Here is a 14,693-nt window from a genome sequence, read left to right as displayed (position 1 = left end):
TTTAAATTTATTTTTAATAGATAAATACATATAGATAATTAAGTATTTGAAAACTTAAAATTTTATTATTATTATTTTGTTATGTCTAATTATATTTTATTTCATTATATTATTATACAAATTATTAACAATAATTTATTATTATTATTTATTATTTTTATTTACCATTATTGTAATTCTTCAACATTATATGAAACCGTAAAATAAAACATAGATGATGATTTTTATAAGTCAATTTGATACTTAAACAAAAAATAAAAGCAATTAATATGTAATAAAAACTATATGAATCAGTATGTTGAAAATAATATAAATGATATATTTCATATTTAAAGTGCAGTTTTGAAGAGGAAAAAAATATATTAATTATTTTTCAATAAGATATTACAGTGCAAGATATATAATTAAAAAAAATATTTACGGTGTATATAAAAACCACTCTAAATAAAAATTTATATTTTAATTATATAAGTAAAAAAGTAAAATGAATAGAAAAAAATATATAACGAGTACATGCAACGTGCATCGAACGTCGTAAAAAAGAACTAATCTTTAATAAAAGATTATAATTATAATTATATCTTTTATGTATTTTTTTATATTTTTTAACAAAAAGAAATAAGATAAGATGAGATCTTGAAAAAGAAAAAGAAGTACAAAAGGACGAAAAAGGCCTAAAAACATAAGGGCAATAAGGAAAAAACAAGAAATGACTGATTAAGCAATATAAGATGTGACAATTAATTAAATGAAATTGTTTAAAATTAAAAAATGGAATTCGCCAATACAAATACAAGGAAATTTTTTATACTGCTTTTCTTTTTGTTTTTCAATACTGTCGACATGCGGAGTACAACAATGTTGACTTATTTTTGCTTAGAAGACAGTTCTTACTCTTAATTCAAGATATACAAAATGATTGAAGGGGACTCATTTTGCAAATACAATTAGTCGTCACTGTAGATGGTTCAGTTTTTACACTCCAAACAAAGTGTTCTCCTCGTAACTCCATTGATTTATAGGTTAAGAAGGTGAAGACTGTCCTTTTGTCCTCCAATTAGTGACACTACTGTCCCTGCAATATGCTTTGAACTGAGCCCGGCCTCTTCAATTTGGTCTGTTTGAGATCCATGGTCTATATATCTGTCAGGAAGCATCATTGGTCTCCACTGCAAAATTTCAAAATATTTTAACATGGTATTCTTTTAAATAATTAGCAGAACAAATAAAAATTTGGATTGTTCAAGTGCTTAATTACCTTGAGATGTCCATCTAATAATCCATTTAAGGACAAGAAATTGGAGACATGAGAGCCAAATCCTCCAATGGATCCTTCTTCAACTGTAATAAGAATTTCATGTTCTTGAGCTAATTGTCTGATCAAGTTTCCGTCGAGTGGCTTGCAGAATCTGGCATCAGCAACCGTGGCTGAGATACCCATTTTTTGAAGAAGATCAGCTGCTGCTAAGCAATTTTGGACTACTGTTCCATACCCCAATATTGCCACTCTGCTTCCCTCTCTCAATATTCTTCCTTTTCCAATCTGTTCGGAAATCAATCTGTTAGAAAATTATATCTAAAAGGCCATTGATTTAATTTGTTTTTATGTGGTAAAATGTACCTCAAGTGGTGTCCCTTTGTTGTTTGGTGGGAGAACGGTGCCAATACCATTTCCTCTAGGGTACCTAAAGCAACTAGGACGGTCATCAATGGCTGCAGCGGTGGCTATCATGTGCATAAGTTCAGTCTCATCAGAAGGAGCCATAACCACCATGTTTGGTAAACAAGCCATGTAAGTAACATCAAAAGCACCACAATGGGTTGGACCATCTGCACCCACAAGACCGGCTCTATCTATTGCAAATCTAACTGGAAGCTTTTGGAGGTCTACATCATGAACCACCTGCATATCATCATCAAAGCACATTTAATAATATGTTCTAATAAAAAAGGAGGGCTAAATCAGCTGAATAACTAGGGAAAATTTTATAATTAAATTTACCTGATCATATCCTCTTTGTAAGAAAGAAGAGTAGATAGCACAGAAAGGCTTGAGGCCTTCAGTAGCTAAACCAGCAGCAAATGTAACAGCATGTTGTTCTGCAATCCCAACATCGAAACATCGATCTGGGAATTGTTTCTGAAACAAGTTAAGTCCTGTTCCCCCTCCCATTGCAGCATGAATTGCTACTACTTTATCGTCGTTCTTTGCTTCTGCAATCAAAGACTCTGCAAAGTACTGGGTGTAGGATTTAGTATTCGATTTCGACTTCAGTTGCTTTCCAGAGACAGGATCAAATTTCACAACACCTAAACAAAAAAAAGAAACAAAGAAAACATTAGCCTCAATTACTAAATGGAGTCTGTAGATGAAAAAAATTGAGCAAATTTTTAGTAAAATATCATACCATGCATTTTATCAGCAGCAATTTCAGCTGGAGAATAACCTTTCCCTTTCTCTGTAATACAATGGATAAGAACAGGTCCTGGTGCTGGTAATGACTTAACTTTCTGTAATATTGTCACAAGATCCTCTATACTGTGCCCATCAACTGGACCAATATAGTAAAGACCTAATTCTTCAAACAAACAAGCATTAGTAGCACCTCCTAATCCTCTCACATATGAATCAACTTTAGCTGCAAGTTCATGTGTTTGTCCTCCAATTTGCTTTGTGATTCCCTGAAAATGAATCAAAAGCATTAATTAATTAGTTAATCGAGCCAAATTGAGTTCGTAAAAGATTGAACTTTTATGGCTAGAAAAGGGAAACGTCAAGACCAACCTTTGCAGCTTCACGCAATTGGCGAACCTTTCTGCTAGAGTGAAGCTTTGTTAAGGCTTTACTCAGAGCACCGACGGGTGGTGCAGGACCGTCTACGGTGGCAGTAGGCAAAGAAACTTGTTTGTTGTCGTTTAATATAATAATAAGATTTGAATCAAGATATCCTGCATTATTCATTGCTTCATATGCTTGTCCAGCAGTCATAGCACCATCTCCAATAACTGCGATTACGTGATTGTTCTTTCCCACTAAATCTCTACCAACTGCCATACCTAAACCAGCTGATATGCTTGTCGAACTGTGTCCAGCTCCAAAAGCATCATGTTCACTTTCATCCCTCTTTGGGAAACCAGCAAGACCAAATGTTTGTCGAATTGTATGCATTCTTGATCTTCTTCCAGTTAAAATCTTGTGTGGGTAAGCCTGCAAATATTCAATAATAGATAAATGAGTTCAAGAAAACATTATTCTTTTTGTATTTGATACAAATGATTAAATCTTTAGTTATGTATTTACCTGATGACCAACGTCCCAAATGATTTTATCTTCAGGAGTGTTGAATACATGATGAAGTGCGACAGTTAGGTCTGCAACACCTAGACTCGAACTCAAATGCCCTCCAGTCTTGGAGACTGTATAGACTATTTCTTCTCTTATTTCATCTGCCAATGTCTCCAGCTCCTGTAAAATTTTCACAACCAGGCTGATTCAAAGATACCAAAAAAGGTTTATATATATATATATATATATATTGTGGTTGATGTATATTTATATACCTGAACGGAAAGATTGTTCATGTGAATTGGATAGTTAATGGTATCAAGAATTGGAGTAGAAGGTTTAGTTCCCGAGAAATTAAGTGATCTTCTCTGCTGTGTTTGATCCTCTCTCATAACCATAGCATTCTTATTATCATCACTTGCATTATTATCCAAAGCAGCAACAACTACTCCATTGAACTGAAGAAATTAAACATTAAAACTTTAGTATTTCTTTTCAAAAATAAAAATATTTGAAATGTAAAAAGATTTCTTTTTTTTTTTAAAAAAAAAAAGAAGAAAACTATTGACCTTTCTTTTGTTGTTGGAGACATTGGAAGTGATGGTGGGTTTGTGAGAAGGAAGAAAGCTTGATCTGAGAACTGAAGAAGCAGCCATTTTCTTGTTCTCTGGATATTGAAAAGCAAAAGCTTGTTGAAGAAGATGATAGTTAAAAGCAGTTGATGTGAGAAAAGTGGAAGTGGGTACTGTTGCAACTATAGAGATTAGAGTTGCAGGAGAAGGTTTGGATTGGAAGCTTGAGAGCAAAGGAGAAAGATGTCGTGAGGTTTTATAGGAAAAGTTTTGGAGTTTGAAAAGTCAATAAGAAACAACTTTTTCACGATTGCTAAAAAAAAATTTCACATGACGTAATAAATTATTGATTTCTTAGCCTCCACAGTCTGACTATTACTTGTAGTTTAGTGCTTTTTGTAAGGTTCTTTCCTCTTGCCTCTTTTTGTCTTCTATCTAATTTTATTTATTTAATGATTTATTTTTGAAATTCCCTCGTTTATTTCATTACATTTATTTAAGGTTTAACATCACATAGCCCACTAAAAGACTACTATTGGTAGGTATGTCCTAGTTTTTTTTATTTCTTATCTTTTTAAGGAAATATTATGATTTTATATCTGTATTTTAGCATAATATGTAAAATTGCTTCTGCATCTTTAGAAATATATTTTTCTACCAACCTTTAGCTTCTGTTACACCATTATATCCTCTGTCTATTTTTTTAATTTTTCCGTCCATAGATTACTATTTTTTTTCTATATTTTGTCAAAACTATTTTATTTTTGTGATTTGCCAAAAATTAACTGATATTTTCTTATTTTAACGAAAGAAGCGTACAAAATTAATAGAATAATATAACAATGTAAAGGAAGCAAAATATAAAAGTAAAAATATTTATTTCTAAAAAATACATGGATGAAGTCATGTATTTTGATAAATACAAAATTAAAATAATAATTTTTCATTTTATGATATTTTGACTTGTTGATATATATGAATATGCTAGCATATTTCTTGGAGCGAAAGTTAATTGAATCTAAAACCTAATAGGCCGTAAGCATCAACCTTTACCACTAGACTACCCATCATTTACATTTACAAGAAGTTATCTCCCAACTAATTTCTATCATTACGTGAAACAATAACGTAGATTGATAATAAGTCATTGAAAAATATTCTCGAATCTTAAAATTGTTTGACGCTATAAATGGACTAACACTAAATATCTTGAAATATGTAGATGCCATGTAATTTCAGGAGTGCAAATGTCAAAACGAAATTCAAATTCCAAATTATAGATTGGAATTGCTTAATATTGACCAACTTGTGGGACTGTTTTAGCAATATTAATATTATTATTATTATTGCGCAGGCATGGAGGGAGACTAGTTCTTTTCTCTGTCGTCTTTCAGTATTTTTTTTTTCCGGTCACGTTAGTAGAAATTGAAGAATAATTAGTTCACATTCCAAAAATACTGCATTCAAAGGCTTTAAAGTAGCAAGTAGACCAAAGACCGTAAGACCTTAAACCATTATTTCTGCCGCCAAAATTAACTACTTCAATGACTTATAATATATATGCCAAGCCACTTCTTTTTCCACAGTATGGGTTATGATAAGAAAATTTTAATTAAATAATAATAATAATAATAAGCATATATATGTTGACTGAAATCTTGAGAGTGAATCAGCAAGATTAGCAGTTTGCTTTTGTTTTGCTTTGTTTAGTGTTTTTTTTTTATAAATTGAGATTAGCAAATTTTGGTTTCTTTTACAAAAAAAAAAAAAAGTTAACTTATTCAACTTGTTTTATTTAAATTTAGTTTGTAAAATAGTCAAATTATTGAGGCTTATTTAAATTCTGCTAAGTTTAACGATTACTTAATATCATCGTCTTAAGCAAATATAACCGATTTATAAACAATATTCGGAAATGATGGTAAATATTTACTTATGACGAAATTAAAATTTGATGAATTTCGAAAATTTCATTAACTTAAATTCCAATGCAAAAAAATAAAAATTTGATGAAATTAAGGGGTTGGGATTTCTAATGGAATTCAAATTAATATCTAAAAAGAAATGAAAGAACAAAATCTAAGATCGAATATTCTTGCATATATGTAGTCTAATAACATCAGCTTTAGTTTAATTAGAGCTTCCACGATTGTTGCATGTTGATGCCAAATCCCATGTGTTGCGCAATTCATAACACATGGGGATTATTAAAAGCAAGACACACAAATTAGCCCCTGAACTTATAAGATTTTACCCTTTACGCCATTTATTTATGATCTTAAAACTCTTCGATTTTAATTTTCGTAAAAAGTTTGCATTTTCTTAACTTAGGGTCTATTCAGTAAAATTAATTATTTTAATGCAGTTAATTATTTTAATATTATTTACCTGTTAGCTATTTGAGTTGCTTTTTACAAAACACTAAAAGCTAAATACTAAATAAATTAACTTTTCATGAACAGTTACTTTAACTTTTAAAAATTAATTTAAACGTTATATTGCCCAATACTATAAAAAGCAGTGTTTAGCATTTTGACTAAACGCTACTTAAAAAGCTGTTACCGATCGGACATAGTCTAAGAGTTAATGGCTTTAACAGAAGTGAAAATCTTAATACTAAAGCATTCCCAATTTTTTTCTTTTTTTAAAAAAAACAAAGGTATTTGGAATATTTATCCAAAAAAAAAGCTGATTGAGTTAAAAATAATTGAAATAATTGTCATATTAAATTAAATATTTCAAATCAATTTTTCAATAATTTATTTGAAATGTTTGTGTTGTTTGTTTTTTGTGTTATTTATTTGAAATATTTAATTTAATGTGGCAATCATTCCAATTATTTTTAGACATAATTAGCTATATATAATTTTTTATTCAGCTATTTTATTTTATTAATTTTTCTTTATCAGCCAGACAGACAATTATTTTATAATTATTAAATATTCCAATTATTTTAAAAATCGAGAATGTTGGAGTTTAAAAAACTTATCAATTAAAATTTTGCAATATGTTCCTGCATTTGTATTTATTTGTTTCTTTTTCTTTTTGCTTTTATTATTCTACATGTCATAATTGAGTCTATATATTTTCGTTTGTGTCATTAGGTCTTAGTTAAAAATGCATAACTTTTGACCAAAAGTAAAATTTAAGTATTTACCTACGAGTTATGGCCACGTGGAAAGAGCTCTCGTGTTGATCCCCACTACACACACATGTAAAAAGGGATGAAGAGCATTAACTGTAATTAAACCCTGAACCGATTAAGTAAGTTAGGTTCATGAGACCAAAACATTTTTAATATTTCCTCAAGATTTAAGTAAGTTAGGCCATGATGACCAAATTTTATAAAAATTTCTTAATATTTTTCAAATCTTTAACTAAGTTAGGCTCGTCTGGACCAAAAAAGTAAATTTCTTATGTTAATGATCATTGAAGTTATTGATTTACCCTTGTTGCAATCAGTTACTAATCACCGATCAGTACCGATTACTCGTTACCACCTACCACCAGTACTAGTTATTAACAATTATCACAATTCTCTTCGTAATTTGTTTTCTCATATTAAACAATAAATTTTGAAAATATATAATTTTTATAGCTTTATAAATTAAAACTTTTGATATCATTTAACTAATTTTTAATATTGCAATCAAACAATAGAATAGTTTAGAATTTTCTAAAAATAAATTATTTTTTCAAAAAAAAAGTATATATTTATAATTTAAAACAAAATGACGTAATAGAATAGTTTAGAATTTTCTAAAAATAAATTATTTTTTCAAAAAACAAGTATATATTTATAATTTAAAACAAAATGACGTAAGTCATTTGTACCGGATTTTCTTCTTATTACAAATCATTTACTTGTATTTAATAATATCGGATTTATTCACATGTTTATGTATCTAACAGATAGTAACATGCAATTTTTTCAACGTTAAGAAGCATATCAGATTATAATTTTCCTTTTTTGGCAATTTGAAAAAAGATTACAATTTTTATTAAAATATACTCGAGATAACCTTCAAATCGAGAGAACTGATAGCCACCACAGTTGAATTTAATATTTTATCCCCATTTTTAAACTTTAAAGTGCCTTTTTTTTATTTATTTGAATCTTATAACATTTAACGTGGCAAATATATCCAATTAAGAATTAATAACTCTTTGACATCAAATTTTAATTTAATTTAATAATTTTTTTTATTCATTGTAGGGTGAATATATTGAAATAAGATTACAGTTGTGTCGTATAAGATAACTCTTCCTTTCAAATACCACTCACCTACATGATATAAATTTTAATACTAAAGAGGACTTTAGTCCGAGATCTAGACTACTCTCCAAGTCTCAATATCTACTCTTTGTACATTTAAGATGGAAAATATTAAATATTAAATTTATTTTTTAAAATAAAAACAACTGATCAATGTAAATGAATTATATGTTCAAGGCAACTTTACGTTATTAAAGTTTGAGGGCTAAAAAATATTTCAAGTGATATGGGGTGAAAATCGAAAAATTTACTATTTTAAGGGGTAAAAATAAAAAATTTTAATATTTTATAGGTATGTTTTTTTAAAAAAATTTTGTTGGGAGGTGGAGGCCGCTCTGATCCCTAGCTCTGTGTAAATAAAAAAACAAAATGAGACGGAGAGAATAATATATATATATATATATATATATATATATATATAAAAAATATATAATATACAATATTATTGATTTGGAATAGTAAAAAAGTAACATGGTGTTGGCGATGCGATTGGTGGAGCCAGCTGATAATTTATTTATTTTGTAAATTATGCAAGTCAAATCCAAGACAGCATTTGGTTGGAGTGGTGGAAGTAAAGATAGGCAGCTACGTACTAATTTTTAATTATCTCTCTCTCTTTATGATTAAGAGAAAATAACTTAAAATGGCTGCTAATATCAGAAAAAAAAGGTTAAGAAAACAAACGTCAGAGGCTGCTCTTTTGTATTATAGACGGTTTGCACGGAGATTAAGCATTCCATAGTTGACAAGATTATTATTGGTTTATTTTATTGAAGAATTAATAATTATTTACCTCCAATTTGATCTAAATTAAAGAAGCCAATTATTTAAATCTTTAATCATTTAAACCCATAAATCATTATATCTATCTATATATATAAAGGAGAATCATGTAATTTTTTTTAGTAGATAACCTGACAATATTTTCAAAGAGTGAGAGTATGTGCGATTTTAATGTTTGCTTTTAATTTGATTAAGAAAATTCTTAAATTTTCAAGAAAAAAGGTCGAAGGTTGGTTATTCCCTTCTAAAATGATGAATTTTATTAGTTTTATGAGTTATAAAACTTTAATCTTTCTTTCTCTCTTTCAATCTAATAAACTTTTCTTCTCTCTTTCATCTCTCTATCTCCGGTTTGTCTTCCAAATCTCAATTTTACTATACAGTAAAGAAAATAGTATGAGAATTTCTTGCAATGCGATGGTAAAGTTTTCATCTCTTAGCGGATCAATGGTCAAGGTTGGTCTCATACAGCTTCCAAGCAAAAACATCAGATGGTTAATAATGTTTGTTTTTTTATTTTTTCATAAGATGATCACATATTTCTATGCTTCAATTATTACTCCAAATAGATATTCTTACTAATTTTTATTCTCTGTATTTGATGTTGCATGTAGTGGTATATATGCTTCCACTATTTTAATCCGCCACACAAATACTATTAATAGTATTCTTTTTCCTTTCAAGGTTATTGTTTGAATAATTACTCATTAATTTTATATAATATATTTAAATCATACTATCATTGTGTCGTATGCACTTTAATTTTTAACAATTTACTCATACACATATCTTATACTTTAAAAAAAAATCAAATACTACATACGAAAAAGTGCAGGAGACCATCTAATTATGTCCATAAATCCTAAAAGAATATTTTTATATAGATTTCAAATAATATTATTATTACTATCCATAGATTAATTGAAACTACCGGTTTTGAACTGAAATCAATCAAAGAACTAGAATCAAAACCATTGGACTAAAATTAACCTAATTTTTTTATTCAGTTTTTTTCTTTAACTTTTTCCATATTATATATATTCTTTTTTCAATTTAAAATTGAAGAATCCTTCCTAGACGAAACCTATAAGGAAGTTGAATTAAAAAATTTATAAAAGATAAAAATCGAAGCCTTGTTACCAAGAGTTGAAGCTGGTTTGATTTACTTGTTGGTGATAATTTGTATGTAATGACTTTACTTTTTTTTTTTCGAAAAAAAAAAAAAAGAAGAAGAAAACTTCATTAACCATAAAGATAAAAGACAACAAGCACTCGATCCATACAATTAGACTAGCGTAATGGTAGGATATTCAAGCTAAATATAAGGAATTATATTTGCTTGTCTATGAATCCAATGAATTAAAATATCAGTTTGTATATCCAAGAACTGTTTTATAATCATCGATAGTTATATGAAAAGCATAATTATTTAAATGAGAATAATAGGTCAAATGTATAATTTTTAGCTAAAAGAATTTGTTGTCTTTATAATTTGCGAATGACTATATTGTGATCTTATACTTTTTTTATTTTGTATATATTGCATCCTTCACCATGCTACTATTAAATGAGTGAGTTGTATTCCCCATGAGCTGGCAAAAAGCTCTGAAACATTAGTAATTGCCATAAACACAACCGTTCTAATATTTTTTTACCCCAATAAAATAGCTTATTTGATATAGAATAATAAAAAAATTACAAATTACATAATTCAAAATAAAGAGCCCAGAGAATAAATATAACCGGTATAACTCATTTTCTACCTTCTTCTTCCTCGAATAACAACATCAAGAAACAAAAATGGCATCTAAAGAACCATTTCTATAATTCTTTCCTTCTTTACCTGGCATAGAAATTCACATATACAGACTCAAACACTCACCAGTGCAGAAACACACCCCTAAGACATTAAAAGGCTAAAAATACAAGACAGATCTAGATACTTTTTTTTAGTAATTTTGTATATTAACGCCAAATAAGACTAAAAAGAAAGACAAAATAAAAATAAAAATAAGACTCAAGTATAGAAACCCAAAATCCACGTTTTTCTCTATTGTTGCTGTTGCTCCTACTCCTTGAATTAGGTAGACTCTATCCTTCATCAGATTGATAGTGTATAGGATTTGTGTCTCTCTCTTTCTCTCCAACAATTACCATATACCTCAAAAGTCCAAGTGTCAAGATCTATTTTTATATCTTAGACATCAATTTCAAAAAAGAGAAAGAGAACTCAAAATCCAAAATATTAAAGAGAAAAACAAAACAAAAATCACAATCTCAAAAGAGAGAAAGAGAACTCAAAACCCAAAAATTAAAAGAGAAAATCAAAACAATAATGAGAACCCACAAAAAGAACAAGGTGTTCTTAGAGAGAGAGAGAGTTATTGTGTGTTAAAGAATAACGAACACAGAATAATGAAAATGAAAAGTTATTTGGATTATTATTGAAAGTTAAAATCTTTTTTCCTTTTTTTTTATGGGTTTTCTTCTCTAAATCCAAAAGCAACAAAATTTAATTAAAATTAACAAAAAGAAAAGAAAAAGGTAGAAGAATAGAAAAGTAAGCACTCACTCTCTTCTACAGTATTTTCACTTGCCAAATTCAACGTGGCAAGTGTCAAGATCATAATGGGTTATTCGCATAATATAGGGAGCCACAAGGTTTTTTAACTAAAGTACATGGAGCAAATTATGCATTCCACCGAGAATAATATAATTCATTAACCAATACCTGAGAGTCCATAAAAAATACATCCAATACCAAGCATGTTATTGCAGATAATGGGTAGCGAATAACCATAACTAAAGCTATTTAATATAGCGGGTAGTGGGTAACGGGTAGCGGACACCAAAGACCTATACTTATACAGTTCATGCATCCGTTTTGAATAATAATTCCACTATTCATACACATCTCAAATCCATTTATAACTATTTATACTTTTATTAAACGAGATACTCTTAAATACACATCCCACTTGCATAGCTACTCCTGACCATAAGTTTTAAACACAAATAATAATAATAATAAGATTTCACAATAAATGCACCTTTTTTTGTCTAACCCTCAGATAAGCTTATCTTCTCTAACATGCACACTCAAAAGTATATTCAGAATAGCTCAAACATCCTTCTATCAATTCGTTTTATATTAAACGATAAAATTGTTATGATTTAATGAAATTGTGCAAATTATTCTCAAAAAAAAAAAAAAAAAAAAAAAAATCATCAATCCAATATTTTTTGTAAGACCATATGATCCTAAATGATGTGTTTGTGTGTCTATATATATATATTATCTATAAAACTAGTAGCAATCGATACACGTGAATGCGTGTCTTAATTCTTACCCTCTGCAGTTTGAATGTTGACCAAAGTGCATCAATTTGATATCAAACTCAATTATTTCCACAGAGAAATTTATTGCGTTGAAATTTATGTGTATCACTGTGGTAGTGCATAAGTTTTTCATAGTCAATTCAAATATTTGAAATAGAATTAAGAGTAAACATCAAGAACACATATATCATGGGATGAAACTAAGATTTATAATGCAGGAGACAAACTACTGTAAAAATTTATTAAAAAGATATTATGAAGAAACGAAAGGACCCAAATGATTCACAGTGTTCGAAACAAATTAGCCAAGGTTCAAATGTCGCTGTTGTTAAGGATTTTTTTTTTTTTTTTTTTGTAAAAAGGGAGCAATTGCCTCTCTATCTAACACGTAGCCTCGAAACTGCATATATTCATATTTAGCATATTAGTGTACCTTTCACTTTGAATTTGAACATTTTCTTTCTAATACTAATAAAAACAAGCACTCACTTCAAATTAAGAAGAAGTAGTGCATAAAAAATTAATGAGGATTTTAAGAATAACTTTATTTACAAATATAATATCGACTTATAATCATCGGGGCTAGGGGTGGCTCCTGCACCCAACAATTTTTTTTTAAAATTGAAAATTTTTTTATTTTTACCCTTTAAAATAATAAATCTTTTCGATTTCACTCTCTCTAAATTCTTGAAATAATTTTTAGTCCCTCTAACTTTAATTCTTGACTCCATTATTGCTTATAATCACAATTTGAAACACGACAAAAAAAAATTTATAGGTTTATTTATTTTATGAAAGCTAAGTTAGGTTATAAAAAAGAAATAGAAATTAGTGTCAGAGACATCTATCAACGTAATTGATCAAAACTAGAGTTTTTATTATTTAATTATATTTATTTTTTGTAATAATTTATTTGTTATGTCATGATTACAAAGTTGAACTAATTAATGAATTATCTTTAAGATCATGATTTTATATATTATGAGAATGATACATTTTGGTTATTAATTATATAAAGAATGAACATAATTGGTAAATCTTATACACCAAATTGAAACGTGAACCACTCATCCATAATAAAATATCAATATACAGCGAATATTTTATTTAAATAATAAAAATAATAATAAAATAACACACTTCGCTCAATGTGCAGGCATGCAACTAATTTGTTATTAAAATTGGGAGCATGCAATAGCAACAAAGAAATAATAAGTTCAAAAATGAGAATGAGAGGTGAGTGTACTTTTAACTGGAGGAAGTGGGACACGTAAGTTACGAGGCTTAAGAGTTGATTAATTAATTAATTTGTTAATTGTGTTATGCCAGCGTGGCCACTTTTAATAATCTGAGCGTGTTTCACGTGCGCCAGATTTGCCAACTATGTGGGATGGGAACAGTATAGACTAGGACAGGTAGGATTCGCCATGTTCTGCCAACGAAACGTTGGGGTTGCATGCACGGAGGACGAGTCTTCATTGTACTAAGAAATCGCTGAACACGTTTTTCACGAAAAATTTTATTTTAATTTATTAAACATTTTAATTTATAAAATTATACCTAATTATTTAATTGAGTTTAATTGCATAAAGAATGATAATACTAATTGCATCATTTTTTTTAATATTGTTTAAAAAATTCGCAGAATTTTAGTAAGACAAGAAAAAAATTTTAAGAGTATAACAAATAAGAAGAAAAATCACAAGATATGTTAAATCATTTTTAAACTAATATTATAATATATTCGAGTTTGGATTATATTTATTGTTTCAATTTAATATGTTATATGTAAATTGTTTAAAAATTGTACTTAGAGTGCGTTTGATTCAGCTGATTCATGCAGCTGATAGCTTATTTATACCCAACAACTAAGTTGTAGGTGTTTGGTAAATTTTTTAATTAGCAAATGATAGCTGATAGAAGTCTCAATCAACTGTAATTTCTTAAATTATGTTAATCATATGTTGTTTTTATAAGCTATGTTTATGAGCTTTTTCGTATCAGCTGATAGTTTTCCGTATCAGCTGATAGTTAATTCGCATTTATATTATTTTGGACTTCCTTAACCTCATAAAAAATAATTATTAATATTTTTTAAAATTAATATTTTTTATGATAATTTTGTTTATAAATATTTAAAAATTTTTCTTAAACATTATTAAAAATTTTTATTTATGTAGTACATTAAAATAAAAAATAATATATTCACCTTAAATTAAAAAATATATACATATATATATACATCGTACATTATAATATATAAAAATAATTATGCCCTTAATACTCATTTTATATTTTAACAGCAATGACTATTAAAATTTTACCAAACACGGACATTTGTCAGCTAACTATTATCAGCCATCAGCTACCAACTATTAGTTATTAATTGGTATGAACCGTTAAATCAAACAGGCCCTTAATCATTTTATTTTCATTA

General features: G+C 28.2%; 1 protein-coding gene across 1 annotated transcript; it reads right to left on the bottom strand.

The window, feature by feature from the left end:
* Window positions 1–740: 740 nt before the first annotated feature.
* LOC105628480 (putative 1-deoxy-D-xylulose-5-phosphate synthase 2, chloroplastic) lies at window positions 741–4,095 on the bottom strand. The gene is made up of 9 exons (XM_012209892.4): window positions 3,856–4,095; window positions 3,562–3,744; window positions 3,302–3,466; window positions 2,786–3,208; window positions 2,409–2,682; window positions 2,003–2,310; window positions 1,622–1,903; window positions 1,259–1,543; window positions 741–1,169 (listed from the first exon to the last, which is right to left on the bottom strand). The coding sequence occupies exons 1-9, from the start codon at window positions 3,940–3,942 to the stop codon at window positions 1,017–1,019; spliced, it is 2,160 nt and encodes a 719-aa protein (XP_012065282.1). The 5' UTR covers window positions 3,943–4,095; the 3' UTR covers window positions 741–1,016.
* Between the last annotated feature and the right edge of the window lie 10,598 nt (window positions 4,096–14,693).

This window comes from Jatropha curcas, chromosome 8 (genome assembly GCF_041381405.1).
Source record: "Jatropha curcas cultivar XTBG-Jc1 chromosome 8, XTBG_Jcur_1.0, whole genome shotgun sequence".
Lineage (NCBI taxonomy): Eukaryota > Viridiplantae > Streptophyta > Magnoliopsida > Malpighiales > Euphorbiaceae > Jatropha > Jatropha curcas.
This window is presented reverse-complemented; position numbering and strand designations above follow the sequence as displayed.

Coding starts and splice junctions, on each gene's coding strand:
- LOC105628480 (XM_012209892.4), bottom strand. CDS start 3,942: ATGGCTGCTTCTTCAGTTCTCAGATCAAGCTTTCTTCCTTCTCACAAA. Junction 2,311..2,408: donor TGCTGCTGATAAAATGCATG/GTATGATATTTT, acceptor TTTTTTGTTTAG/GTGTTGTGAAATTTGATCCT. Junction 1,544..1,621: donor ACAAAGGGACACCACTTGAG/GTACATTTTACC, acceptor ATTTCCGAACAG/ATTGGAAAAGGAAGAATATT.